This window comes from Diabrotica undecimpunctata, chromosome 7, assembly GCF_040954645.1.
Source record: "Diabrotica undecimpunctata isolate CICGRU chromosome 7, icDiaUnde3, whole genome shotgun sequence".
Classification (NCBI taxonomy): Eukaryota; Metazoa; Arthropoda; class Insecta; order Coleoptera; family Chrysomelidae; genus Diabrotica; species Diabrotica undecimpunctata.
The window spans coordinates 97,906,102-97,933,382 of record NC_092809.1 but is presented as its reverse complement, the minus strand read 5'-3'; the positions used below and the strand labels follow the sequence as shown (position 1 = coordinate 97,933,382).

The 27,281-nt window shown below is 32.4% G+C and overlaps 1 protein-coding gene across 1 annotated transcript in view; it reads right to left on the bottom strand.

Annotated features, from left to right (window-relative positions):
- Window positions 1-7,156: 7,156 nt before the first annotated feature.
- LOC140445626 (uncharacterized) overlaps window positions 7,157-27,281 on the bottom strand; it is a 98,729-nt gene continuing 78,604 nt past the window's right edge. The window contains exons 3-7 of the mRNA XM_072537829.1: window positions 20,784-20,884; window positions 20,412-20,499; window positions 14,318-14,391; window positions 12,135-12,288; window positions 7,157-10,766 (exon numbers count right to left, since the gene is read on the bottom strand). Coding sequence (XP_072393930.1) covers window positions 10,654-10,766; window positions 12,135-12,288; window positions 14,318-14,391; window positions 20,412-20,499; window positions 20,784-20,864 — 510 coding nt within the window. The 5' untranslated portion in view covers window positions 20,865-20,884 and the 3' untranslated portion in view covers window positions 7,157-10,653. The remainder of the gene's footprint in view (window positions 10,767-12,134; window positions 12,289-14,317; window positions 14,392-20,411; window positions 20,500-20,783; window positions 20,885-27,281) is intronic.

Below are 27,281 nucleotides of genomic sequence, written 5' to 3'. Positions count from 1 at the left end.
TATTTTTTAGGTGTCGATATTGTACTCGACGCAAAGATTCAGTTAAGATGCGTTCTTTTTGACTATTTTTAGCAAACTAAACTAACAAGGCTCTAACGTTCTGGTGTTCATTATAAGCAACACAATTAGAAAATCATTGCTAGGTGTGGTTCAATTCCCAGAAAGAATAATATTGCTAAAAATTCGGACGGAGCTGCAATTTTAATATGATTCAAGTCCATGATCTCACAGCTGATAACACCGAAAATGAGATCGAACAGTTTTATTCAGAATTGCACAATGTAGGTACTGAAGTTAACAAATTCAAGAGACATTACGCATATTTTAGGAGACTAACGCAAAAATTGAAGTACGTATAGTTAAAAATATAGCAGGACAGTTCGGATTAGAAACTAGAAACGGGAGAGAAAAAAGGCTCATGTAATTCTACCAAGAAAAATATATGGTAATTGTCAATACTTGGTTGCAGTTTGCTAAGAGAAGACTATATACATGGAGGCCTCCTTTATATTCCGAAAACCACATTGTCAGAAATCAGATAGATTCTATACTCGTAAACAGCAGATATAAAAACTCCATAAAAATCAGTTAAAACTTATCCGGACAATGGGTAAAAAAAACAGAAAAGAATGAAGAAAATTCATCAAAAGCTATAATCACCCCTCTCGACACCTAACGTTAGAAGAGGAACGATTCTGTATGTATGTAAGATAGAGAGACAGAAGATCACAATAGATAAAATCAAAAAATAGGCTATCACGGAAGTATTGTTTATATTAAAGACATTTGTTTAGAAACATTTTTATATTCAATTTCTTGGTTACATGATCACAACTGAATTATAGTGAAGGCTCAAAAGAAAGAGAAAGACAATGCTTACTGGTCAATCCAACGTTGACACATTTTTAACAAATAGATTATTGATTTATTGTGGCAAAACGAGTCAAGCTGTTCACAGACGATCAAACTACCATACCACATAATGATTACTTAATATATTAATAGATTAATTTATTGTTAATTATTATTATTATAATGTAGAACAAAGTACTAATTGATAAAGTTTAAGTCACATATCTGATTACGGAAGACAGTGTAAATTTTCATAAATACGATATTATGGTCTTATATTTCTCAATCAGGTTATGTTTCCCTAATAAGGTGCGATCGTGGTTTCCTGTTATAGTTAATAAATAAATAAAAGTATTATGTGAACCGGAATGTTTATAAAATATATTTTATAAACGCCACATGTATTTACATTTATATTTCATTTCTTTGTATTCAAAGACTGTCTTTCTGAATATAGTATTTATAAAATGAATCTCATTTTAATAATAATAAAGGAAATTTTGGACCAACATTTATATATTTTATTAATAGAAATTTTAGAATTGAATGTTGTGGTATATCTTCAATTGTGTATTGATCAAGTAAAGGAAATAAAATACCTTGGAATTACACTGTCCAGCTATGGAGACCTGGACAAAGAAGTGAGAGATCAAGTACAAAAAGCAAATCGACTGGCAGGATGCCTTAATAACACTACATGACGAAACAGACATATTAACACTAAGATGAAGTCAAAAATTTATAAAGCCAGTGTAAGACCAATAATGACATATGCCTCAGAAACAAGACCCGACACAGCCACAATGTAAAGGCTAATGGAAACGGCAGAGATGAGAAGAATTACAGGAAAAACGCTTAGAAATCGAAATAGTATCGGATGACCGCGCAAAAGATGGAGTGACAACCTTCCATCGAGGTATTTATCCGCCACTGAACAAACAAGAGAAGGAAAAAGAGAAGAAGATCTTAATAATAGATCTAAAGAAGACATTTGAATATATTTAACAAGAAAAATCCTACAAACATTCTAAACTGCGAAAAAATAATAATGGAAACTGTATGCCAGCACCGACACGAGACAGCAGTAACAGGAAGAATAAGTGATCAATAACATCTAGGTCTAAGAGTTCTGCTGGCCAGAAACGTTCTAGCAGTTCAATGTTGAAAGTTGATTACCAGCTACGGTTATCTTTTTTCAGACCTTCCAGTAAAAAATATAACAGTTTTTAACTGATGAAACAACATTTACCAGATGAGGAATATTTAATTGGGAAAATATTCGTATTTGCGATTCTGAAAATACTCATGCTAAGGGAGAAACCCATTTAAAGCACGACTTTAAGGTTAACATTTGGCGTGAAATAAAGGTATGTGACTACTAATAAGTTTTTTTGAACTGCCAACCAATTTAAATGTACCTGTGTATTTAGATTTTTAACAAGAACATTTACACGAATTACTTCTTGACTTAAAACAAAACATGTGGTTCTTGCAAGACGGGGCACCGTCTTGCAAATTATTCTTTAGGACTTCGTTAATTTTAGCATCGACGGATTGGTCGTGAAAGTCAGTTTGCTTGGATACCAGACCAGATCCTTTAGATGTTTCAATTTAGTAGCAAATACGGGCATTAGTTAAAAAAAAAAATTAGTTCCCTTTTAGAAATGCGACAGAAAAGCGAAGAAGCCGCGAATATGATTACAAATAATAGACAAGGGATTATTCGATATTAAGAGATCTTTGCGCAACCAGCTCATGAAGTGGATTGAAGTAAATTGTTGACATTTTGAACATTTATTAAAGTTTTTTAACATAATAGCATCTTTTTTGTAGAATTTAACACTTATTTATATCTTTAACTAGCGACCTCTATTAGCAATGCTTAATTAGAGTTTTAGCAATCCTCATTCAAAAAAACGTAAAATTATCAATTTTCAAAAAGAAATTGCGAAAACATACTATCTTCATTCTTATGTATTAAATAAAATTCAACACAATTACTTAGAGAGTTACATAATTTAACGATGAGCGCTTGATGAAGCGATATAGCAATCCTATCAAAAATTCTGATTTCAATGTCTTTGCAAATGTGGAGGATTAAAAAAACAATAATTTAAAGTACGAACTTAATGTATTAAATCACTTAAATTTGTAAGATCAATAGTAAAATTATCTTATACTCGTATCAAAACCAAACTGTATTCCTGTATAGTAATTGGGTTTTTACACAAAATTATTAAATTATATTCATTTCATTACCCCTAAATAATTTTCTTTTTTTAACGACAAATATCGGTAAATAATGCACTATTTGACCTCAAATCACTGCGTCTCCTTGTGTTTTGCTTCTTGTTTGCTTTTTTGTTTAGTTTTCACTATTTTTCATCTGCAAATCATCCTTTTCTCGAGCATTTATTTTAGCATTTTCCAATTGGTCAGTGTATATAATGATTTGATATATTTTATAACGAATTTAAGTTCTTTTTTTACACAAAACTAGCTTCAACCAATAAGGTTATTAGCGGAACGGTAACTGTTAATTACACCTTGCTAATTAAATTACAGTCTTTTAAAAACAAAAGTAGGTTATCTATAGTGTTTTTTGAATTTAAAATGTCTTTGAGATTGTTTGGTAATGTTATTTAATTCTGTGATGATTGAACTTTTCGCACTTTTCCACTAGCACATGTTTTAATGTAAGGGGTGAACCGAACTCATCACAAGTTGGGCGTTCTTCTTTCTTGAACAAATGTTCATGGGAAAATTGGGTATGTCCAAGTCGTAAACAAGAAATAATTACTTGCTTTCGTCTGGATACCTTGGGTGGTTGCCATATTGGTCCAATTTTTTTTTATCTCCTCAAGCTTTGATGGTGTGGATTACCATTTATTGTTCCAGTTTTCGAACAGGTGTTTTATGAAGTAGCTTTTTAGATCCATACTTACAGATTGTGGTGATATGGGGATACTGTTGTCGTTTATAGCTTCTTTGGCATTTTTTTCTGCTGCTTCGTTACCTGCTATTCCAAAATGTTATGGGACCCAGAGAAACTTGATGCTTGTATCTTTAGTATGCAATTTATTTAGTTCTTCCTTTATTAACCCTGCGGTGCAAGGGTTGGGTCTGTGGGGCCCATTCAGTTTTTCTAATATCTCTATTCGGTCAGCGAGTCTAAGTACGGTCCCGACGGTCTAGGTACCTTTCGACGGCATGGCCAGCTATAATCCCTCAGTTACTAATGCGTATTGAAGCGATAGTGTCGAAGTTATATCTGTTTTCGTTCTCTCAGACTCAAACCGTTCCTTAATGTAAGTATTTTTTTATGAAAGTACAAAACAAAATTTGCAGTGCATTGTTTTTATAGCTTAGAAAAACAATGTATTCTTACGAGGGAGAGATAAAACGTTTGCAATGTCTCTACGAGGAAGTTGCAACCGACGAGGAAGAAAATTATGAAGATTTAGATTCCGATGAGTCTATTGTTGGAAAATTAGAAAATGAGGATGGTAATCATAACTCAGAGTCTGAATTCAATTTATTAGACACCAAACTAAACTTACAAGAATGTATTCCACAAGGTCGGTCAAACCAACACCTTTATTACAATACCAAAGATGGAATGAAATGGAATAAGATATGCGGATCACGAAATGTTAGAACTGTTAGAAATGTTAGAACTGGACGAGAAAATATCATCACAAAACTTTCTGGAGTTATTCGTGAAGCGAAAAGTTGCACAACTGAAAAGGAATGCTGGAAACTGTTTTGATCTTATTGCACGTATTAAAATGGAGGCACCAAAGAGAGTCGTTGCAGTTTGTCGAAGTTTAAAAAAAAAACACGTGCATTTTCCAAAAAGTGTCACTTTTCTTTGAATGGTCAAGACATACAGGTATGTGAGAAATTTTTTTGTAAGACCCTTTGTATATCAGCATCGTTAATACAAAATGTTGTAAGAAAACTGATATTCTAGGCTGTTATGCAGATACGGATAAAAGAGGCAAACATATAATGCCAAATAAAACAAGTAGTGAAACCCGAAAAATCCTGAAGGCTCATATTGAGTCTTTTCCAACCATGGGCCCACATTATATTCGCCAAAGTTCAAAGCGTAGATATTTGGACAAAAATTTAAGTATAAGAAAAATGTACCAACTTTATATAAATGACTGTAGACAGAAGAAACTGGAAGGTGTTAGCGAAATTACATATCGAAGAATATTTTCTAACCACTATAATTTAAGCTTTTTTGTTCCTAAAAAGATCAATGTTTAGTTTGTAATAAATATGATAGGGCTAATCGAACTGACAATTAGAATTTACAAGACAGTTACAGAGAACATCAGAAAAGAAAAGAAGTGTGTAATCTTAAAATACAAAAATCTACAATTTGTGTGTATATGAAACCGCATTACCAAATGCAGCAAAAGGACTTAAGCGACTTTATGATGCACATTTACCAATTAGCATAGCAAAAAAGAGAGATTTGGTACAGTAATATGATAAGGGAGTGATACCGGAGGAATATCACGGGTGGTATCGTAATTTAAAAACGGGAAATGATGTAACAGACATCTTGCCAAAGCCCGCTTTCAGTGACGAATCGGACGAGGAAGCCTCATCATAATATTGTTATTATTATATTCGAAATAAATTTGTTTTTTCTATAAAACTGCCTATCCTTCATATAAATAATAACTATAACTACAAACAGTTGTTAATATAATTTTCAGGGAAAACCAGTTAAATGTCATAAATATCGACTAATACCTTAAAACATTGCTATTACCTAGTAAAAGCCTCATATATCGATTACAAAACTGGAAAATATTATACATGGTTTATTATATATGTGTTAAATATATTATTTGAAGAGTAACTGATTTATTTAGATTTACAGGTAAAACCAGGTAAGTGATAGCATTTCCAACTTAAATTTAGGACTAGTCAGATAGGTGTCTCAACTTTTTCAAACTAATGATAGAATATCATTTCAGATATATTATGCATCTTTCACTAGAATACCTAATATCAAAAACAATCTACCTGCTTAATTCACAATAAAAAACTAAACTTTAAAAACGTTTTTTCTCGATTTCGGTATTCCGACATTTACCGGGTTTTCGCAGTATACCGACCATTTGTTTTATTAGAGCTAAATATGAAACCGGTACTTAGGGACTAGTTTATTTAAGTGTTCTTGTAATATTGACGCCATACGATTAACGTTTTTGCTTTTGATGTAAATAATTGGGTCATCAGCCTATAGCCTTGCCTGAACAGGCTTTACAATGATTTTTATTATATCGTTTATTGCTAATAAAAATAGAGTAGGACTGATAATCGATCCTTATGTGATTCCGTTTCGTTGTTCTTTAAGTTAGGATATAGCATCATTTGCTCGGACTTGAAATGTTTTTTAAGTTAAAAAATGGTTTATGTAGGCCAAAATATTTCCTTGATATCCCATTTTTTAGAGTATTTAATACAAGGTGTTTCCATACTGTATCAAATGCTTAAATTATGTCAAAGTAAATTGCCATACATTTTTGATTATTTTTAAAAGCTTCGTGAATAGCGTTTTTTAAATATATAATGTTGACGTTTGTAGATCTGCCTAGTCTAAGCCAGCTTGTTCGATAGTAAGTTGATCATTATGTTCTAAATTCCACATTAATCTTTGTTGACTATTTTTTCCAGTCTTTAGTTTACATGAAGAACATATTAATGATATAAGACGATATGATTTTGGATGTAATTTATCTTTATTTGGTTTAATAATAGAAATAACAATGTCATGTTTCCAGATTTTTGGAAATGATTTTTGTGACCACATAATATTAAAAATTTGGAGTACAAACTCTTTTGTTTCTATAGGAAGTTTCTTAATCAATTGTATTGGTAAGTCGTCTGGACCTGGTGAAGTATCTTTCATGCTATTAAGTGTTTCTTGAAACTCCCCATAACTGGTGTATTGATATGGTTAAATTCGTCGGAAATTGTAATAGATACTGCCTCTTCCTGTTGTTTGTAGGTTAAGAACTCGTTACTGTACTGTTCTTTATTTTTGATATTCATAGAGTTTTCCGATTTTTTTATAATAGAATGAATTTGATTCTTCCATAACAGTTTACGATCCAAAAATGTGCCAAGATATTTTACACAATTTTAATAGGAAATTTCAGTCTTTGTAGTTGATAAGGATAAGCCTAGCGCCTAGAGAATATTAATGATTTTTTACACAATCTGTGTAAATTCAAGTTGACGTCTACAAATGTCTAGGGAAGCATGGGAGGTGTACACATTGTAAATTAAAATAGAGTTTATTCCATTTAAAACAATACAAAAATAATGTTAAATATAACAATAACACGTAAAAATTACAGGTATTAAAAATAAACTGTAGGAAATAACTGTCAGAGATTCAATTGGTTAAAGCTACCTTATTCACTAAAAAATAAATATACAAAAAATTTCGATATTTTTAGTCACGTTGATTAAAATTAAATGGCGTATCTTAAATATATGAACAAGTTTTGGCTTTAATTTAATATATCACGCTATACTAAAATTTCGTTTATCATATTATAGCGATAGCTATACAATATTTTTTGCTATATTTTATGGAGAAGCACTAGCGGAAAACACATATAGGAAATCACGAACGACAACGATAGCAAAGGTAGGTAACTTAAATGTCGTGATTACGCTACAAAGCATTCAAAAATACACGATGGCCCTATATGCCCGTACATTTATACATAAGTAGTAAATTTAAAGTAACACAGAAAATACATTGCTCGTCAAAAGTTGGGGATATTATTAAAAATTGTGCAAATAAAATTAATTTTAAAGCTCAATTAAATGGGAAATAATTCTCTATTTTTAATTAAATTAAATTTAGCATATCTGTTTTATATCAGAAATTTGCAGAGTTCAAAACTTTCTATCACTCGATTAACTTCAAAAATTAAACAATATATTTTTAATTGTTAGTATAACGTTCGAGAGTTTCACTAACTATTTGGAAATAAAGTTAACTCAATAAGTATCTTAGCTGCTGAATAATTTTAAGGCTTTGGTTTATGTGTTTCTATTGCTATCTAATGTTAATGCCAAACATGTTTATAACAACCAAAACCGAAGATTTCTAACTATTCGAAAACATATTCAGACTAATATCTAAATATGTGCCTTCTACAAATTTTAAGGCTAACAGATGGTGAATTGGACCAACATGGAGAATCTAAAATTGCTTTCCACGACATATCGATTCACCTAGGTAAGAACCTTTGGTGAATTGCGGGCAAAACGAGGAATAGCGTAGTTTTAGCAGGCTTTAAGTACAATGACCTATGACGACAGTGATGAGTTACATCATAGTCATTAAAAGGAAGTTTTAACCGAAATGTCGCTCGAAAATTTGAAGTGCTACTGTTAACAATTTTGATACAAAATAATCATGTTTTAAAGATATAACATGTTATGCTTCCTTGAAACAGTTACTACTAAGACAGCCCACAAAATTGTAGAGTTATTCCAAAATATTACGCCTGGTTGTAACAGCCCTGGATGGGGAGTGAGCCAATAAAGTGTAGTCTTGTACTGAGCAAGTAACGCTTAAAATCTGTGTTTCTAAAGATTATTCATTCCTTATATTACGCTTCTTTTACGCCTAGTAGGTCTAGTTTACCCGATGCGACAGATCAGTTTTATATTAACATTCCATATCGCTACCGATGGCTATAAATCGCCGTTTATGGTGTTTGTACTTGATCGTATATATGTATATATGATCTCCGCTTTACATAGACAACAAATTACGTGTCAAATATAAGACAGTCTATAAACATGTATTTTATTTAGTGCTAATAAGAAAGTTTCCATACTATGTTTGTTTAATTAGGATATTAATACGTTTTTATGATGTTAGTTGAAGTTTGTGCTTAATTTAATCACTATATATGTACAGGAAACGTGAAATAAACGAAGAAACTGCTGTACATCTTCTATGTAAATGTAAAATTTCAGTAACGTGAGGCTGATATACACTGGCAAAACGAATATAAAGCAAAAAGCAATCCTTAAAACTCTTTTAAGAAAGTTGCTAACGGTGACCAAGTATTAAAGAGACGTAATGTCCTGCCTGGATCAAAAAGTAAAAGAGATACATACATCTTTATTGAGTTAAATATAATTGTATTTTTAATACACAAGTCGGTGCTGTTTTCCTGATTTCCATTTCCAATCTTCTCCGTCATATACTATTTCTTCATCGCATTGGCATTGCGCACCTGATTTCCACGTTCCAGAACTGCCTAGATTTAACTCGTTTTTATCGACCTAGTGTAATCCAATGTAATATTTTTTGCATCCGTAATAGTTTGTGTCAAATCATGTTAGTCATATGGATTCTATTCTATCCAATTTTTTTACATTGCTCTTACTTGGTTTCTAATTACTTATTTTGTTTGTCGTGTCCGAAGTCCAGTAGTGGGCTGTACCCAATGCTAGTTGGTTGCCTGTCCAGAAGTTGTCGAGAGTGCATATATGTGTTCTTGTTTGGCTAGTAGCATTTGATATTTTTTGACTTGGTCGATGTTACAACAGTTCTTAAGCAGTTCAGCATGCACCAAGTCTACCAGTGGCTTGAAATTTCGCTTTGAAGAGTTTTTTTAGTGGATATAAAATCACCAGCAATAGGCTGGTAATTTTTAAAATTTAAGTCTGCCAAGATACGGTTCGTGGCTAACAAATGAGTGGTAGTTGTCGAAGGTTTGTTTGGAGTTTTCGGTGAATTTGTGGATCCTACAAGAGTCTGAAGCTCTATGGAGTTTATCCAGAGAGGTTGGTCTCATGCTGTAGGTAATGAGTAAGTTTAGGATAGCGCCTACTATCTTGGAGTCTCCTACTACTAGTCCTACTATCTCTTCTATACCAGACATGCGTATTTTGCCATTGACAATGCGTATTCTGCGCTCTTTATCATAGTACTGGGGTTTGGCGCCCGAGTTTTTTTCGCAGTGGAACCTGTATGTTAACGAGCGGTCTAGTGGGACCTAGAGATGTGTGCGATCCTGAGATATATTGAGTTTTCGGTGTGCTCTACCATGGTGTCATTACAGATGATATTGTGTTTCGTTTGGGCCTGTCTAACCTGACTCGTACATCAAATTAGGGGCAGCTTCACTGATTGGGTTCGTCAGCAACTTTTCCTCTCCTATTATTGGTTTCTAATCACTGGTTTCTTATATTTTTGTTTGTTGCATATTGAAAATGGCTTGCACCGCATTTTAAATGGTCTCAAAATACAAACATTAGTAAATTGACTAATTTACTAATGTTTGTATTTTGAGAATTATTTTCAAAGTGGAAATTGAAACGTCAATAAACGTACTTTAACCTTTAATTGTGGCTTATTCCCATTTAAATATTAATTAGCTTTATTTTTGTTTTAAATTTTAAATGTTCTACGAAAATATGTAATGTGTCCTGTTTACGTTCCTTACATCGCTTAAGTCTGATACTAAATTAAATATAATAAAACATTTTAGGAATATAGAAACTTTCTTGTTGTAGTACTCTTTTAATGCATTAATATATTATTTATGAGTAGAAATTGATTTTAATTAAAGAATTTTATTCGACAGTCTGTTTTATTGAACAATTAGACACATGTGGAATATTTGTAAATACTTCCTCGTACTATTTTTAATAATATTATCAATGAATTAAAACAGACTATTACTATACAAATAATTTTCGATAAGCGCAATAATTGTGAAGTCCTTATTTTAATGTTTAAATCCTATTGCCTCGCCTAAATGGGTCTCTGGTATAGGCACCTTTTTCTGACTCTTCACGAAGATTAATAAAGAAGCTAAAGGAGACGTACCACATGTAACAGTAGACAACTAAAAATAAAAAAATATATTATTATTGTTGAATACTCTAGTCGTCAGAGACGAAAACGGCACTGAACCTCTAAAAATCATACGAACAAGCTGAATTTTGCTGAGAATATTAATTTTAGTACCCCAAAAAAGATGCAATAAAGTTTATTACTTTTACCTCCGGGCTTCCCCCTAAAACCCCTCTCACAGGGGGGTAAAAACTCAAAAAAATTCGATTTTCCAAGAATCTGTACACGGTAGAAAAAAATGTTTCAAATAAAAAATGTAGCTGAGATAATTTTAAATAAAAAGGTTTATAAGCAATTTTGTATACCATGGACCGTTCTCTTAGAAACAACGCTTGAAGAGACCGTCGATTTTGCGTCAGTTACTCGCGCGAAATCAATGTTCAATAAAATTTGTATCAGCGGGACGGTAAAAATTCGATATCTTTTGATCTAAATGTCCTATGGACAAAAATTAAGATGCATTTTAAAGGCAAAGAATGCAGCTTTCGTATGCAGTTTTGTGTTTTGCCAAAAATAAACTCAGTTTTTATAAACGTGTTAAATAAATTAACGTGGTGCGATTTTTGCCATTTTTTACGATTCTTGTGAGATTTTTTCGGTTTTACTCCCCTGCGAGGTAGATTTTAGGGGAAAGCCCGGGGGTAAAAGTGATAAACTTTTTTGCATCTTCTTGGGGTATGGAAATTAATATTCTCTGCAAAATTTATCTTGTTTGTATGATTTTTAGGGGTCAACATTCTGACGACTGGACTTTGAAACAAATACACTAAAAGGCGATTAAGTTAAAGTATATCAATGTATTTAGATCAATAGAAAAATAAGTCTTAATTACGGTGGTAATTAATTATTGATTGGAGTTAAAATAGATTTTAGAAATAAGACTTTAAAAGTGTAGATTCAGTATAAAAAGTTCTTAATCTACGAAAAAGATTATTTATAATAAAATATTATTAATGATTACGGTGGAATTTAGTAAACATGTATCTCGAGGTATGATATTAAACTCTGGTACTAAAAAACAGGCTTGGACTGGCCATATGGGACATCGGGAAAATTCCCGAAGTGAGGTGGTACTTCGGAAAGTTACTTTGTAACTAGTAGATACTTTTTTACATTACTTGTATATATAAATAGTGCCTGGTTCACGTTGAAAGTGGCACCTTTGCTTAAAGTTACATCAGTGCTAAATTTACGACGGAGCACTTAAATCCTTGATTGCCGCCAGTTTTTTCATGATTTCCCGGACCTGAAAATGTCCACTATCCAAGCCTGCTAGCAAAGTAACTCTAATGAAATCTTCCTATGACCTTAACTCTTGCTAAAATAAATGAAATAATAATTTTGTTAATACTGTTCTTACCTAGTGATATTAATCCTATTACAAGCCACAAAGTTCCATTTAATGTATCTCCATCAATATAGAAATTAATGCTGTTAATTAGTATCGACACCAACAATCCAATAGCTAACATACCACCAAGAACAACCCATGGAATCATCAGATACCAGTTTCTCTAAAATATGAAATAAGTGTTAAATATGTATAAATACGGTTATTGCGAAAACTTGCACAAACTTCAGTAGAATCTTTAAAGTAACGTAAATGTTGTTATTCACCTCGAAATAAAATAAACATATAATTCACAAATTTACCCTTAACAGGTTTTTTGTACTTTTTTATCTATTTTTTTAACATTTCTTAGCTAACTCGCGCATCAGCACGCTTATCGGTTCTGGTACCAAGGCACAAATCTTTTCAGTATAGTATAGATAGCTACAGAGCATTTGTTTTTTAAGTCATAAGTGCTTCTGGTCTCAGAGACCGGTGTTAGATTTTATGTTATTTTATTGGAGTATATAAACCTTAAGTTAGTTTTATAATAATATACAGAAAATAATGCAGCAAAGTTGTTTATCGAAAATCTTATGATATCAACTCCTTGAAAGCCACAATCAAAAACCTCTAGGACTTCCAAGAACAATAACATTGAGAGAGATTTATAATATTTTCGATAATGAGCAGCAAGCTCCAACTAATACTACACTTGGTAGAAGTTTTTACTGTTCATCAAAAAAAAAAACATGAAAACAATATTCAGCTGCTATAAATGTAAAAGATTGTATTCTAAGCATTCCAAAAATTTAATATAAGGTATGCGTAGGCGTATTATTTTTTCCATTTACAAATGCAGATATTTATGGAGTTTATTTTGTAGAAAAAAAAGAGATGTTTGGGTACATGACATTAACCTGAGGCGCAATAAACAAGGATAATTTCATAAATTGTACCCATAATTTCGCAGAGATGAGAACCGTTTCTATACACATTTTAGAACGAATTTTGAAAGTGTTGATGAACGTTTGGATCAGACAAAATATCACAAATTTTAGGAAACCAGTTGATGCTACAGAACGATTTTATTTTTAATACGTACGTTCTTGTAATCTGGGTTCGACAGATCGAATAATATATATATTTTTTACAATTTTTCGGTTATAAGTTTTTCGATATCCATTTTTATTTACATTGACGCGATCAGCGATAAACCTAAACTGCAGCGTTCTGAACGGTAAACTAATTATATCGCCGCGATTGACATCAGAACGCTGCACAAATTCCTTTGATCGCCAACAGATCGATTAGTAATACCTATGTGCTGATTCACTTCAACAAGTCGAATCACGGTCGCCATCGCGTCGTGATCGCTTAGGTGTGTTTTCCGCTTAGTGATTTTTCCCTTTACTTCCAAGTATTTTCAGTATTTCTGTTGGTATTTCATCTTGTCCTGTAGCTATTTTTAATGCATTTTTGAATAATTCCATTGTTTTTTCGGACTTTTAATAAAATTTTGTATGTCTTTTACTTGCCGTTCATCGCTAAATAGTTCTATAATGTGCTCACCCCACCTTTTTAATTTATGGATATCGTTTACGATAAGGTTACCTTCTTTATGGACATGGTTGTGTGATCTTTTATTTCGTATACGAGTAGCCTTGTGTAGTTGAATTCAGATTGCGTCTTTTGCAGATCTTCAATTTTCAGAAATTTTTTCTCAAACCACGCTTCTTTTGCTGATTATATTTTTCTTCTCATTTCTTTCTGCATGTTGTTGTATTTTTAAGGTCCTCAGTTTTTAAATTTCCTACTTGCTTCCATAAGGTTTAATTTATCATCGTTCAAAAATTAAGAGTGAAAATCCCAAATGTTAGCTGTATACCATAGTTAAAAAAAAAAAAACTTAGAATGAAGTTCAGAAACGATCAGTGAAAATCAGTTATCATGGAAAAAAAGTTCCTTGGAAAAACAAAATTCAAACAAGACGCAGCAGGAAAATTACATGATGAATGGACCGAAATATATAAAATATTGCTCTTTAACAATACCATGAAAAGAATGAAAGAAAGAATTCTAGAATGGAAAACTTCTTAAACTAAAGACAATGTTTTAAGTTTCTCAAAGGGAACATAGAAAATTTCATACATTGCGGTATTACATCCTGACTGTAAATAATATAATTAAAAAAAAAAACAGTAATAACTTACCTTTATAACTCCAACAAGCATCAATGTAGATAATAGAATCGTCATGCACAGATTTATGATGATAATTACAAGAACTAAAAAATATGATATGTTAATTATTATTTTAACTTCCACCAGATCAAATAAAACATATTAAAACCAGATATATTAGAAATAAACTCCCGCTAATCTACATTTTAGGTAAATTAAGTTTTAATTAAAACATTTTCAGAAATTTGAATAAATTAAAACTTTATGTTACCACATATTTCTAAGAAATCTTTCCATTTTTTTGCATATAATTTTGCATCCTTTTCATTTGATGGCGCTTTCTTCGCATTAAGGCAAAGATACTGGCGAATAAAACTTTATCTTTCGTTGTGTGTTCAGTCGACAATTTTTTTTCTCTGTGCTAAAACTTACTGTGATCAGGTTTCTTGCGTTTTGTTAGTGCTTTAATCCTGAGGTGGTGGCGCAAGTCCCCCAGACTTAACGTTGTTTATTTTTCACTTCTTTTAATTATTTCGTATATGATGAGTAATTTGTTAATATGAAAAATTATATTATGATAAGTCATATCTCTTATAGTGGCAAATAATAAATGAAATGAGTCATGCTCATGATCTATTTATATAAAAATAGAAGAACGTAGTACTAGCAGGGAGAGTATAAATGTGAAAAGTTCTCACGAACCGTTAGAAAAAGGTATGACCGGAGTATCGTCATCCACTGTTTACAGGATTGTCACTGTCTACAGAATTCAAATCACCGTAACTCCGCACAACCGCTTCACCTGATTTAGATGGTTTAACACCAAAACTGTTAATAAGATGAGCAGACACGCTTCCAATAAGCTTAACGCTAATTATGAAAACTTCTTTTATCCAAAATTCCTTATCCCTTAGTTGGAAATTAGCATCCGTCACCCCTATCTTTAAAAAGGCTACAAACTCGACTTCAACAATTATCGTTCGATTAGCTTACTGCCAGTAGTTGGCAAAGTCATAGAAGCCATTATTTTTGAGGAAATGGCGAAATTCCTTTTCTATGAACATCTCCATGAACGAAATTGCTGACAGATCGATATTACAAAGTTAAAGTTGGCGAATCTTTCTCACAAGACAGGTTAGTGGAAAGTGAAGTGCCTCAGGATTCTGTCCATGGACCTCTGCTTTTTACGGTTTATACCAGCCTGTCGGTCTATACCGACATATGACTCTACATTAAGTTGCAAGTCCTGAGACGGTATGTCTACGAGGACTTTCTCGTCTACGAGGACTTTCTCGTAGAAGTCCTCGTAGACATACCGTCTCAGGACTTGCAACTTAATGTAGAGTCATGTGTCGCCATGTTACCAATCCAACAGTAACTTTACCATCTTAATTTTAAATTAGACATAATGTAAACTAAATTTCATTTAGTAATTTTTAAAGGGTTTTTACCCCCATATTTAGTGGCTACATCCATGTATTAACCTGACACTGATGATGGAATACTTATTCCGAAAACGTTTTGTCAATTTAACATAGCCCAACTGGGTTTTTTTATATACCTTTTTATAAAGGATTTTATTGAAAAATTCTTGAATACGCTGGATCAACGTGATATCCTGATTTGGTTCAGGAGACAAAACTTTTTTGGAAAACGTTCAAAGGAAAGCCACTCGAATTCCTTTGGGACCGAGAAGACCTTCTTGTGTAGGAAAACTTAGTATGGCTAACTAACTTCTTTTGAACTTTGCCGACATCGTATAGACTTAATTACCACATACAAAATATTAAAATTTAATGTTGGAAATCTCGATGAAATGTTTACCATAAATCAAGATAAACGTCTTAGAGGTCACCAGTTTAAACTTAAAAAAGAGGACTTTTCTACAAGATCAAGACATAACTTTTTACCAAATAGAGATTTTGAGTGCTGGAATAACCTTAATGATAACATTGTCTCTGCTCCCTCTAACAACGCGTTTAAAAACAGGCCTTATTGTAATTCAACAGACAAAAATTGTAATTTTGTAATTACTAGTAGGCTACTAATGTATTTTCTTTGTTTTTGGGTATAATAGGGACTTGTCCTTCTGCTCTTACTTATGTAGAATATTAATAGTAATAATATACCTATATAGAAGAGTGCTTAAAGGAACAAAATTGACTATATAATAATGCAAAAATTCATAGAGGAGAAATATCTGAAACATGCTACGCGGCACAAGTTACATTACTGTTGTGAAGAGACAACCGTAACAATTGACAAAACTATCAGTCTATTAAATACACTTTATAAAAATATAAATAATAGATTAAAAAATACTACAGAAGCCATAGGAGACTGACAATACGCATATTCTTGAAACAATACGCATATTCTTGAAAAAATTAATTTAGTTTGCGCTTCACTGCATAGTAATTAAAAAATTAAAATACCACAAAATAGCTTCAGAACAAAACAAACACTTCAAATAGCACAAATATATCAAAAATCAACACGCACATTAGCTATCTCTGTTAGACACGTTTAAACTGAAAAATAATAATCGAAAACAGAAATATATAATATAAATGAAGGTAAAACATTATTAAAAACGGCAAACTAATTGAAGCATGTAAAATGCAAACCATAATTCAATTAAAAGCTGCTAATATTGATGATGAAAAAAAGAAAATATTAACTGCAACCGCATTCAACGAAGTACGAACCTTGCATTTTATATCATCAAGGTTACGTATAAGAAAGGTTAAAGGCTGCGAAAATGTAGAAGATTCTGACTCCTCATTCACTTAACTCATATAAAATAGTGGGGAACTCGCTAAGGTGATAGACATGTGTATATTTAACTTGAAATTTTGGGTATTGATATTGTTCTACAAACTGCATTTTTAGCGGGGGAATTTGGGAAACCATTGGAAGGGGGAATTTAACTTATGTTAAACTATACATAAACAATTAGTTGTTAAAATATTGATATCAACTAAACAAAATTTAAATATTAGCTCTATACGTCATTTATAGGAAGTTAAGATGTGCTACGAGCACCGAGCTTGTGAAGCGGCTTTTAGTAGAAAGCGATAATTTGTGAACTTTACATTAAAAGAACAATAATTAGTGATAATTTATCGAAATAATACATTGGCGTCCAGGTGAAGAAGTGATATTATCAAATATTAATACTTGAGGGCAAATTCGCTATTAAAAATGGTTATAAGATTTATTTATTATATCTAACAATATGACTACTAAGAAAAAACTAACCCAAATTGAAAGTGTAGAGACATCCACCGAAAATGTAAAAATGCTTTCATAAGAAGTAAACAGCTATTTAGGTACCAAATTAAGAAAATAAGATCAACTCAATTTTTAAGATGAAACATATAATTTAAGAACTAAAACGTTACGTTTTCTGGAAAGCATAAATAAATTGAAGGGTATATTTGCAAAAGTCACATTCTTCACTTTTTATCCAAAATGTATTTTTAGTTTTTTCTTATTCGCCACATTGAAATACACAATTTTTCAAAGTTTGAGAGAGCAGAACTAACAGTCTCTTGTACAAATTATTGAATAAAAATCGCGTTGTTATCCCAAAACTAACATTCTCCGCCGTATTAACTTGCAGAACTCACGTTCTCCTTTTCAGCCTGTGAGACTGGAGTGTTACGGTCACGTGCCACCTAGTCTGTTTGTTAGAGGCAGTATTCGCCTATCGGCTTAGTTTATTATGAATTAGTTACACACAAGCGAAGTACTTCTATTTTTAGCGAAGCTAAGTTATTCTCGCTTTTTTTTTTTTTTCGATATTTTAAGTAACAAAGTACAAAAACAATGGATACAACCAGTAAACAAAAGTATTGGTGAAACTGCTAGGAAACGAGTGAAGGCACCGGAAAAATGGAAGAGAAGTGAGGCAAAGAAATGCAGGTATTTAACCTAACTTTAATCTTAACTGTGCATTGTTAAATTCAAGACTTGAATGTTCAGATAAAAAATAGACGATAGCAAATCTAACCGATGTTTATCTTCCGTTTTTTTTTACATACGACAAAAGGCTTCCCGAACTTCCCGACAAGCAACCTCCAGAGTGGCGCACTATTATGCAGAACAATGTCAGCCCATAATATTAGACGCTTTCACTCAAAGTTTTATGCAACACAGGATAAAATATAGGAAGATAATTTTATTTTAAAATATTAAACTATGCAGCAAATCCAAAGAAGGCGTCCTAAAAATAATAGAAATACAGTACCACAAGCTAGAGCGAAATATTTTAAACGAAACAATGAAAAGAAACATGTTCCAGTTTGCTATATTACATTTTTGGAAGCCTTAAATTTTTCCAGGTTTAGGATGAATCGCTTAGCCCAAAGGTACTTTACTACCGGTTATATGCCAAAAGAGGGAAGAGGAGGAGACAGAACTTCTCACAAATTTACAGCCAAAAAAGCTAGTGTTATGCATTTTTTAAATAGCTTGAACTGTAGCGAAAGACATTATTGTACAAATAAGATGAGTCGAAAGTATCTCTTAGCTAAACTTAATATATGAAAACTTTGGCGAATGTACATAACAGCTATTCAAGACAAAACTGTTGAAGTAAAAGTGCAGTACTTCAGATATATTTTTAACACACAATATAACTTTGGTGTGGATATAGGATTTGGTAGCCCACGGGTGGATGTTTGTTCAACTTGTTTGTCACTTAATAAGCAAATAAATAGGTCGAAGATGACTTGTTCAGATTAATCCACTTATTATAGTCGACAGTTATACTTTAATAATTTTTGTGTTGTAAAAGGGCCTTCGAAATTCAAACTTACCAAGGAAAACATAACTTCCTACGTATGGACTGAGAACAAGAAAAGGTTCAGATGTAATAGCATCCTGTTAATTTGATTTATTAAGTGCTATTTATATAACCCCATACACGGCTGTTCGTCCTATTAGCAATGATGGGTGTTGGGGTCAAAATAAAAACACAATTTTACTTGGCATGCTGACCATATGGTTGCTAAATGTGTCAAATCATATAATGGAGCTCAAGCTCGTTTTTATGTACATTTATTTGAATACATTCAAATAATAGAAAGATTTGCTACTGTTAAAAAGCTTGGAAATGACGTAACAATTGCAAATTGGAAATCGGTAAGAATGGAAGTCATAAAAGCTCCTGGTTCTTTGCATTTTCGCATGCAGTCATGTAAGCGACTATACTTTATCCGAAAAAATGTACAAAACGTTACCCGTGTTTTGGTTTAAGGTGAAACAACTTACAAGTGGAGAAGTGAAGTTTCGGACACTACAGGAAGCATCATTAAACGAGGACAAACTTTTCGTTGCTTAAGGTCCAAGACTATTGCTGTATAGCGAAACCTTAAAAGAAAGACGACGTAAATTCTCTTTTAAAGAAGCATTATGAAGATCAGTGGAGACATTTTGAAAAATTACATTTTTACAAGCATATATTACACGATCCAGAAGAAGGAGTTACAACTAAAGAAGATAAAGTGTGCCTTGCTGTTAATGAGACACCTCTTTTCCAAATTAATTTTTTATTGGCAAGTTTTATATTTTAAAGTTTTTCAAAAAAAAACTGGATTTTTTTATACCTAAATCATTTTAACTTTTTTATCTAAACATTCTCATTAAGTTTAGTTTCAAAACTAATTGTCTTCACCTTGTTACAATACAGACCTCACATTCTCAAAATTTTAGTGACAAAAGTAGCATTAACGAAATCAATAAGTAATTTTTTTGTATTCAGCAGTTTATTCCCCTCCATATTTTTATAAAATCCATTATTAAGTTACTTTCTAAACGTAAACATACAATTCGTTATAGTTGACTTTATAATATTGTTTGTAGACGTTTTTTTATTTCCTTTAAAATTTTAAAAAGTGGAGAATGTGACTTTTGCATCTATACCCTTCAATAATTAGAAAATAAAATAATATAATCACAGAACACGATTTTAATAAAGAAATTAAACATAAATACAAACAAATAAATACAGTGCGCACGCGCGGTGGATTTAATTGGTTTATCAAAAATGTCTATCACTTTTGTGTAGAAGCGCTAAATACATTTAGTTAAAAAAAATAATAATAAAAAAATCACTCACCTGCCCATTGAGGTAACCAATCAAATACTATAGTTTTAAATTCCACTCGTACTAAAAGTACTACAATTATTCCGATTAAAGAGAGAATCTAAAAATAAGAAAATAATTATTGCCTTACTTCTTTTCTATGGAGTTTAGAAAATGTTATAACATTACGTAGTGTAATCACAAAAGGGATATGAATTACAGTAAAATATAATTATCATGATAAACATATTTCCTTTCAATTACAATTTATGTTCATACTTGTATCTCCACGCTTGTTTATAGCTTCTACCAGTTCTCCATTAACTCTCTATTAACATTTCGCAACTAACATAGATTTTCTAAACATTAAAGATAACATCGGCCTCAGAGTCCGAAAATACTTACGATTGCTGCCATTCCTGCTACAAAGGTACCAGTCCTAAGCGAACCACATCCGCAGCAAGAAGATAAAGCGTATTTCGCCATAGTGCTAACGTATGTTTAATCTGAAAATAAAATAACAATATTATTTTTAATTTTAAATTAAAAAATCTTAAAGATCTCTAAGTAAATTGTTGAATATGTATTCCCTTTTTATCGGATCGACTATTTTCGAAGTATGGTTACATTCATGATAAATAATTTATTATATAAGCAAATAAAATAGAACATATTTGGGATTAGAGCTACGAGCAGAAAAGTAAGACTACTAAACCAATATATATAGAAAACAACGACGTTGTCGTCATGGAAATGGGCCCCACAGACCCGACACATTATCCAGGAAATGGACTTCCCACCCACATAGATATAGTTGTCGCTAGAAACCTAGGACTACAAATGGAAATACAAACACTAAATGAAAGTACTGCGGACCACAACCCTATATTACTGGAACTAGGAACAAATCAAAGAGTAGAAAGAGAGAAGTACAATTAAAAGAATAAAGAAAAAAAAAGTGGACAAACTTCAAAATACTTGTGAGCACTGGAATAAATATAGTCCCAGTGATAGACAACCCACAAAACATAGAGAATCTGGTCCTAGAGTTAAAAACATAATACAGCAAGCACTCAGAAACAGCACTACAGAAGAAGAAGTAGAGATACACACCAGAAGATTCAAAGATATACCAATAAGTAATAAAGTATTTGATAAGGGGATAGAATAGAGCAAATCAGACAGCGAGAATGACAAGGAACGAGGTGGACAAAATAGAACTGTAGGACAATGTAGAACCAACAGACTAAACAGAGAGGTCAAAACAGCATTACAACAACACCGTAGTCAAAGCTGGGAAAACCACATTCGAGACATGGAAGAACAAGGCCCAAATATGCAAAATATTTGGAAGCTCCAAAGAATACTCAGAAAGGATAGAAAACCAATCCCTCCAATACACGGAGAAAATGGAATAGTATACACCACTGAGGAAAAAGCAGAGGTAATGAGGTATACTGTCGAAAGAGAGTGTACATTAAATTATCACCCATACGAGGACATCAACTTCATACAAGAAGTCGAATAACAAAGAGAAAGACCCAGGTATCTAAACGAAAACATCCCTCCTACATCACCGGAGGGGTTAAACGAGCTAATTAAAAACAGCTCGTCGAAAAAATCATCTGGACTAGATCAAATAACGAACAGAGCTCTAAAATACTTACCATCGAGATGCATAGTATATCTAACGAACATAATAAATGCGATGCTAAGATTCACGAGGCCCATGCCATTATGATACCAAAGCCAGGAAAAGATAGCACATTCCCGCAAAATTACAGGCCAATAAGCTTACTACCTGCAATTAGTAAGATTGGAGAGAAAGTCATACTCTCCTACTACAAGCCTAAACAGACAGACTAGACATAATACCAGAAGCACAATTAGGCTTCAGATCAGACCAATCCAGCGAGCTACAACTACTTAGATTAACAGAGTACATAGCAGCTGGATAAACTAATGATAAACAATATACAGCAGCAGCCTTCCTAGACGTAAGCAAAGCTTTCGACAGAGTTTGGCATAAATGACTAATTTATAAAATGAGAAGATACAGTTACAGAGGGGCAATGCCGAGACTAATCTCTTCGTATTCGAGCAACCGTAGTTTCAGAGTTCGTTTAGGACAAGTCCTGTACACACTAGTCTAATTACAATTTTGTTCGATGTCTACCGATATTTTTCAATGATGTTAATATATGTTGAAGTTGATTATTTTCATGAGTTTTTAACACTGAGATGTATGTTTGAAGTTCTATAATTGTGATTATTTACGTTCGAAGAAAGTAGTAAAAACAACTATTTAAATTTTTATCCACAGTACTAATTGCCACCCACAATACTCACGAGCATTGCCACATTGATTGCACGGTCACGGTCCATGACTAAACCATGTGATGGCTTCTCAGAAGAAATGCGCTCACGTCATTTTACAGTTTCAAGCAAAGAACCATTTGTACGTTTATGGTTATGACAACTTTTTGAGTCACAATCCCATCATTAAAACCAGATATGTAAGTTTACATTCGAGGAAGACCAAGGAGACCATTAATACGATTTATGGGAACACGCGAAGAATAATAAAAATGTGTGGACTGTATGGCGTAGAACGTATTTTATAAGCTTATTTTTATAATAATACATCTGTTATTGCTATGTTTAAAGAAGTTAAGGTAAACAATTTTATGCTTATATGAGTTTATGCAAACAAATATTGTTTGTGTTAAATTTATTAAAGTAACCAAATAATTGGAAAACCAATATTTTATTAATACTGATAAAGTGTAAGTATGCATATATACACGAACGAATACAAGGTGTAAAAGTATATTCTGCAAAAGTATTTCAAAGACGATTAAAAGAAACGTTTTCAGAATAAAATAGGAATACAGCAAATATAAAATGTACTTACTACCCAGTCCACCTTTGAAAAAACCATCTACTTCACGTAAAAATCTTATAAAGGTTTTTAAATGGTCTAAAACAGAGCTTTCCAACTTCAAGTATTTTATGGGCATATATATATATATATATATATATATATATATATATATATATATATATATATATATATATATATATATATACAGGGTGAGTTTTTAGTGCGACATCGATCGATAATTCCATTGTGGAACAATGTATCCAAAAACTTATTTAGAAAAACTGTAGACAAGGATATTGTCTATACTTGGAAAATATGTGGAATTTTACAGGATAATTAATAACTACATGGTATAGCAAAAATTTTTGTTTAAATGGGACATCCTATATATTTTTTCATATTTATATTCCTCTCATAATTCTTGTTCTTATATTATTGGGCATTGCATTACTATATAGAGTATTTAACAAGTTATGACCATTTTTATTTCGAAATACCTCGAAAGTCAACACCATGTATATAAAGAAGTAATGCATTAACAATTATTTATTTTATATAATAAGATAAACAATATATTGTAGTTTTTAAATTAAGTTTAAATGAAATCATTGACTAAAATAGGTATACAGGGTAAACTCCAAAACGAAATTACGATTTTCTCATTTTTTTTAATGGATCACCCTATATTTTATTTTTTTAAAAACTTTGTATTTATGATACCATTCCATTATATATCTATACTATTCCTATACCTAAACTCATTATTTTCCGAGATATTTTTTGTTTTCATCCAATTTTGGAAATACATTTAATTTTTGTAAGTAGAGATAAGCATTGACTATTGAGTGATAATATAACAAAATTACTTTTATTTATTAAGTAACTAGTAAAATTAATGTGATATTAAGGAAATGAGTCTGAAGTAAATGTTTAAAATGTCTATCTTTAACGTCTATACAAGTTTGTAACCGATATTCAAATGACCGAGCCACATTTCTTAACATTTGTTAGCCAATTTTATCAAAAGCTTTTCTTATTCTATTTTTAAACCAAGTGCGAACAAAATGATTAATTAATTTTTCAAAAAAGCTTGCGTTTGGCTTCCTCCGATCAGAATATTGCTCGTGATATATTCTGGATGCAAGTAAGCAATTTCTCGAACTTTCTCCTAATACCCAGATCATATCTGTTAACTCTTCTACAGAAAAAATCTATTCTGTTTTGTGTGCTATTTTTTAAATAAAAATAATCTTGTTATATTATTATACAAAACATATTATCTTGTAGGAATTTTAGAAATTTTGTATTTCATTAAGGAAATATGATATTTCCATAATATCACATTTATTGTTACATTCATTGCATATTGTTATTGTTATTGCTAAGTAAGCAATTTTATGAACTTTCTTCTAATACCCACGTCATATCTGTTAACTCTTCTACAGAAAAAATCATTTTTAACAATAAAGACAAGCCACACAAATCGGTTAAAAAGATAATAATATGAAACCTATTATTTTCAAAGCTTACCGTTTACGATTTTATAATACGAAAACTGTAATTTTTTCAAAGCCTACTATTTTACCTTTGTAACTGATACAAATGTCCTTTTACTTATTAATAACTGCGTATCACAATCGAAAGTTGGGAATGTTTTATTAAAAATTTCTGGCTTAGAATACTGTTGACATAACAATCTTCTTCTTTTTCTTCTTCAAGTGCCCTGTCCGTTGCGAACGTTCGCTATTAACATGGCAATTCTGATCTTGTTTGCGGTGCTTCTGAATAGTTCGACCGATGTGAGCCCGAACCACTTCCTCAGATTTTGGAGCCACGAGTGTCTTTTCCTGCCTGGCCCTCGCTTACTGTCTATTTTTCCCTGGACAATCAATTGCAGTAGACGGTACTTATCGTTTCTCAATATGTGGCCTAGATATTCAAGCTTTCTTTGTTTAATTGTATTCACGATTTCTTTCTCCTTTCCGATTCTTTGGATTACCTCTATGTTGGTGACATGTTCGGTCCAGGATATACGAAGAATGCGTCGGTACACCCACATTTCGAATGCTTCTAGTTTTCTCGTGAGCGTCTCCGTCAGCGTCCAGGCCTTCACACCATACAGTAAGATCGGAAAAATGTAGCATTTAACTAGACGTAGTTTTAGGGGAAGAGACAAATCCTTGCTTATGAGGAGCTTTTTCATATTGCTAAATGCTGCTCTAGCTCGTTCTATTCTCGCCTTAATTTCTGTGGCCTGTTCCCATTTTGCATTTACGTTGGTGTCAAGGTACACATAAGATTCTACATGGTCAATTAGTATGTTACTTATCCGTAACTGTCGAGCAGGCTGTTGCTTCCTGCTTATCAGCATCCACTTTGTCTTCTTGAAGTTGAGGCTCAGGCCGTATTCCTCACTAACTGAATAAACTCTTTCCATTACCTGCTGTAATTCGTCTATGGTACTGGCAAGGATCACCGTGTCGTCGGCATATCTTATATTGTTCGTTAACTCGCTGTTTATTTTTATGCCCTCATTTGCATTTTCCATACATTTGTTAAATATTTCTTCGGAATAAATATTGAATAGGAGTGGGGATAATATACACCCCTGACGGACACCTCTTTTGATCTGCACACTTTCAGTGAGTTCGTTGCCAAACTTTGCTTTTGCTGTTTGACCCCAGTATAGGTTTGCCACAATTCGAATGTCCTTGTCGTCAATACCTGTCTTTCGCAGAATATCTATCAATTGTTCATGATTGACATTGTCAAAAGCTTTTCTAAAATCCACATAGCACAAATACGCGTCCTTATCAACGTCTCTACACCGCTGTATAAGCACCTGGAGAGCGAAAATTGCTTCTCTAGTTCCAAGTGCTTTCCGAAAGCCAAACTGCGATCTATTAATATTTGACTCACATTTATCATATATTCTTCTATGAATGATCTTAGTGAACGATTTAGTGACATGATTGATCAAGCTTATAAGCCGGTAGTCATCACAGATCTGGGCATTTGGTTTCTTCGGGATTGTAATAAATGTTGACTGCAGCCAGTTCTCCGGGATTTTACCGCTATTATATATGTTGTTAAAAAGTTCAACTAGATTATCAAGGAACTGTTTGTCTGATTTACATAGAATCTTTAATATTTCGCAGGGTACATTGTCCGGACCTGCTGACTTATTGTTTTTTAGTGCTGCAATGGCATCTTCTATCTCCGATTTAAGGATTGAAGGTCCTGTTTCTCCTTCTCCATATGGGTGATCATCAGTCCTGTCAGATGCAAATAATTTTTCTATGTATGATTTCTATTTCCCTGCATTCGTTGGAAAACCATTTTTCTTTGGCTTCTCGAATTTTCGTTCTTATGATTTTGTGGATCTGCTGGTATTTTTCTGCATTTTTATTCTTGAATTTACGTCTTTCATCCATCATATCCATTATCTCATAAGACATCCATTCTTTCTTCTTCCGTCTGTCACGCTTTAATAGAGTCGCGCATGTTGTTTGGATTGCTTCCCTCGATTTATCCCATCTCTCTATTATGTCCGACGTGTTCTCGTTGATGTCGTTTATTTTCTCACCTAGTTGTTCTCGTACTTTTATTTCGGTTTCTGGGTTAGTGAGTTTCTTAATATCAATTGTGTTTAAATTAGATTTTTTCTCGAGCCGTTTTACTCTCATGACCATTCTGCATACCAACAGATTGTGGTCCGTAGGAACATCGGCACCTGGGTACGTTTTTGATGATGTTATCATGTTTTTATATCTTGTTGGTACTGCTATATAATCTATATGATTTCTTATGATGTTGTCAGGTGAGTCAGCGGGGGATTTCCATGTGTAATGTCGACGTTTGGGGAGCTTGAAGAGTGTATTACTTAACAGCAGGTTATATTCCTGGCAGAAGCATATAAGTCTATCACCTCTATCGTTTCTCTCTCCTAGGCCGAAGTTACCCACGATCTCATTCACCTTGCCTCTGCCAACCTTTGCGTTAAAATCTCCCATCACTAT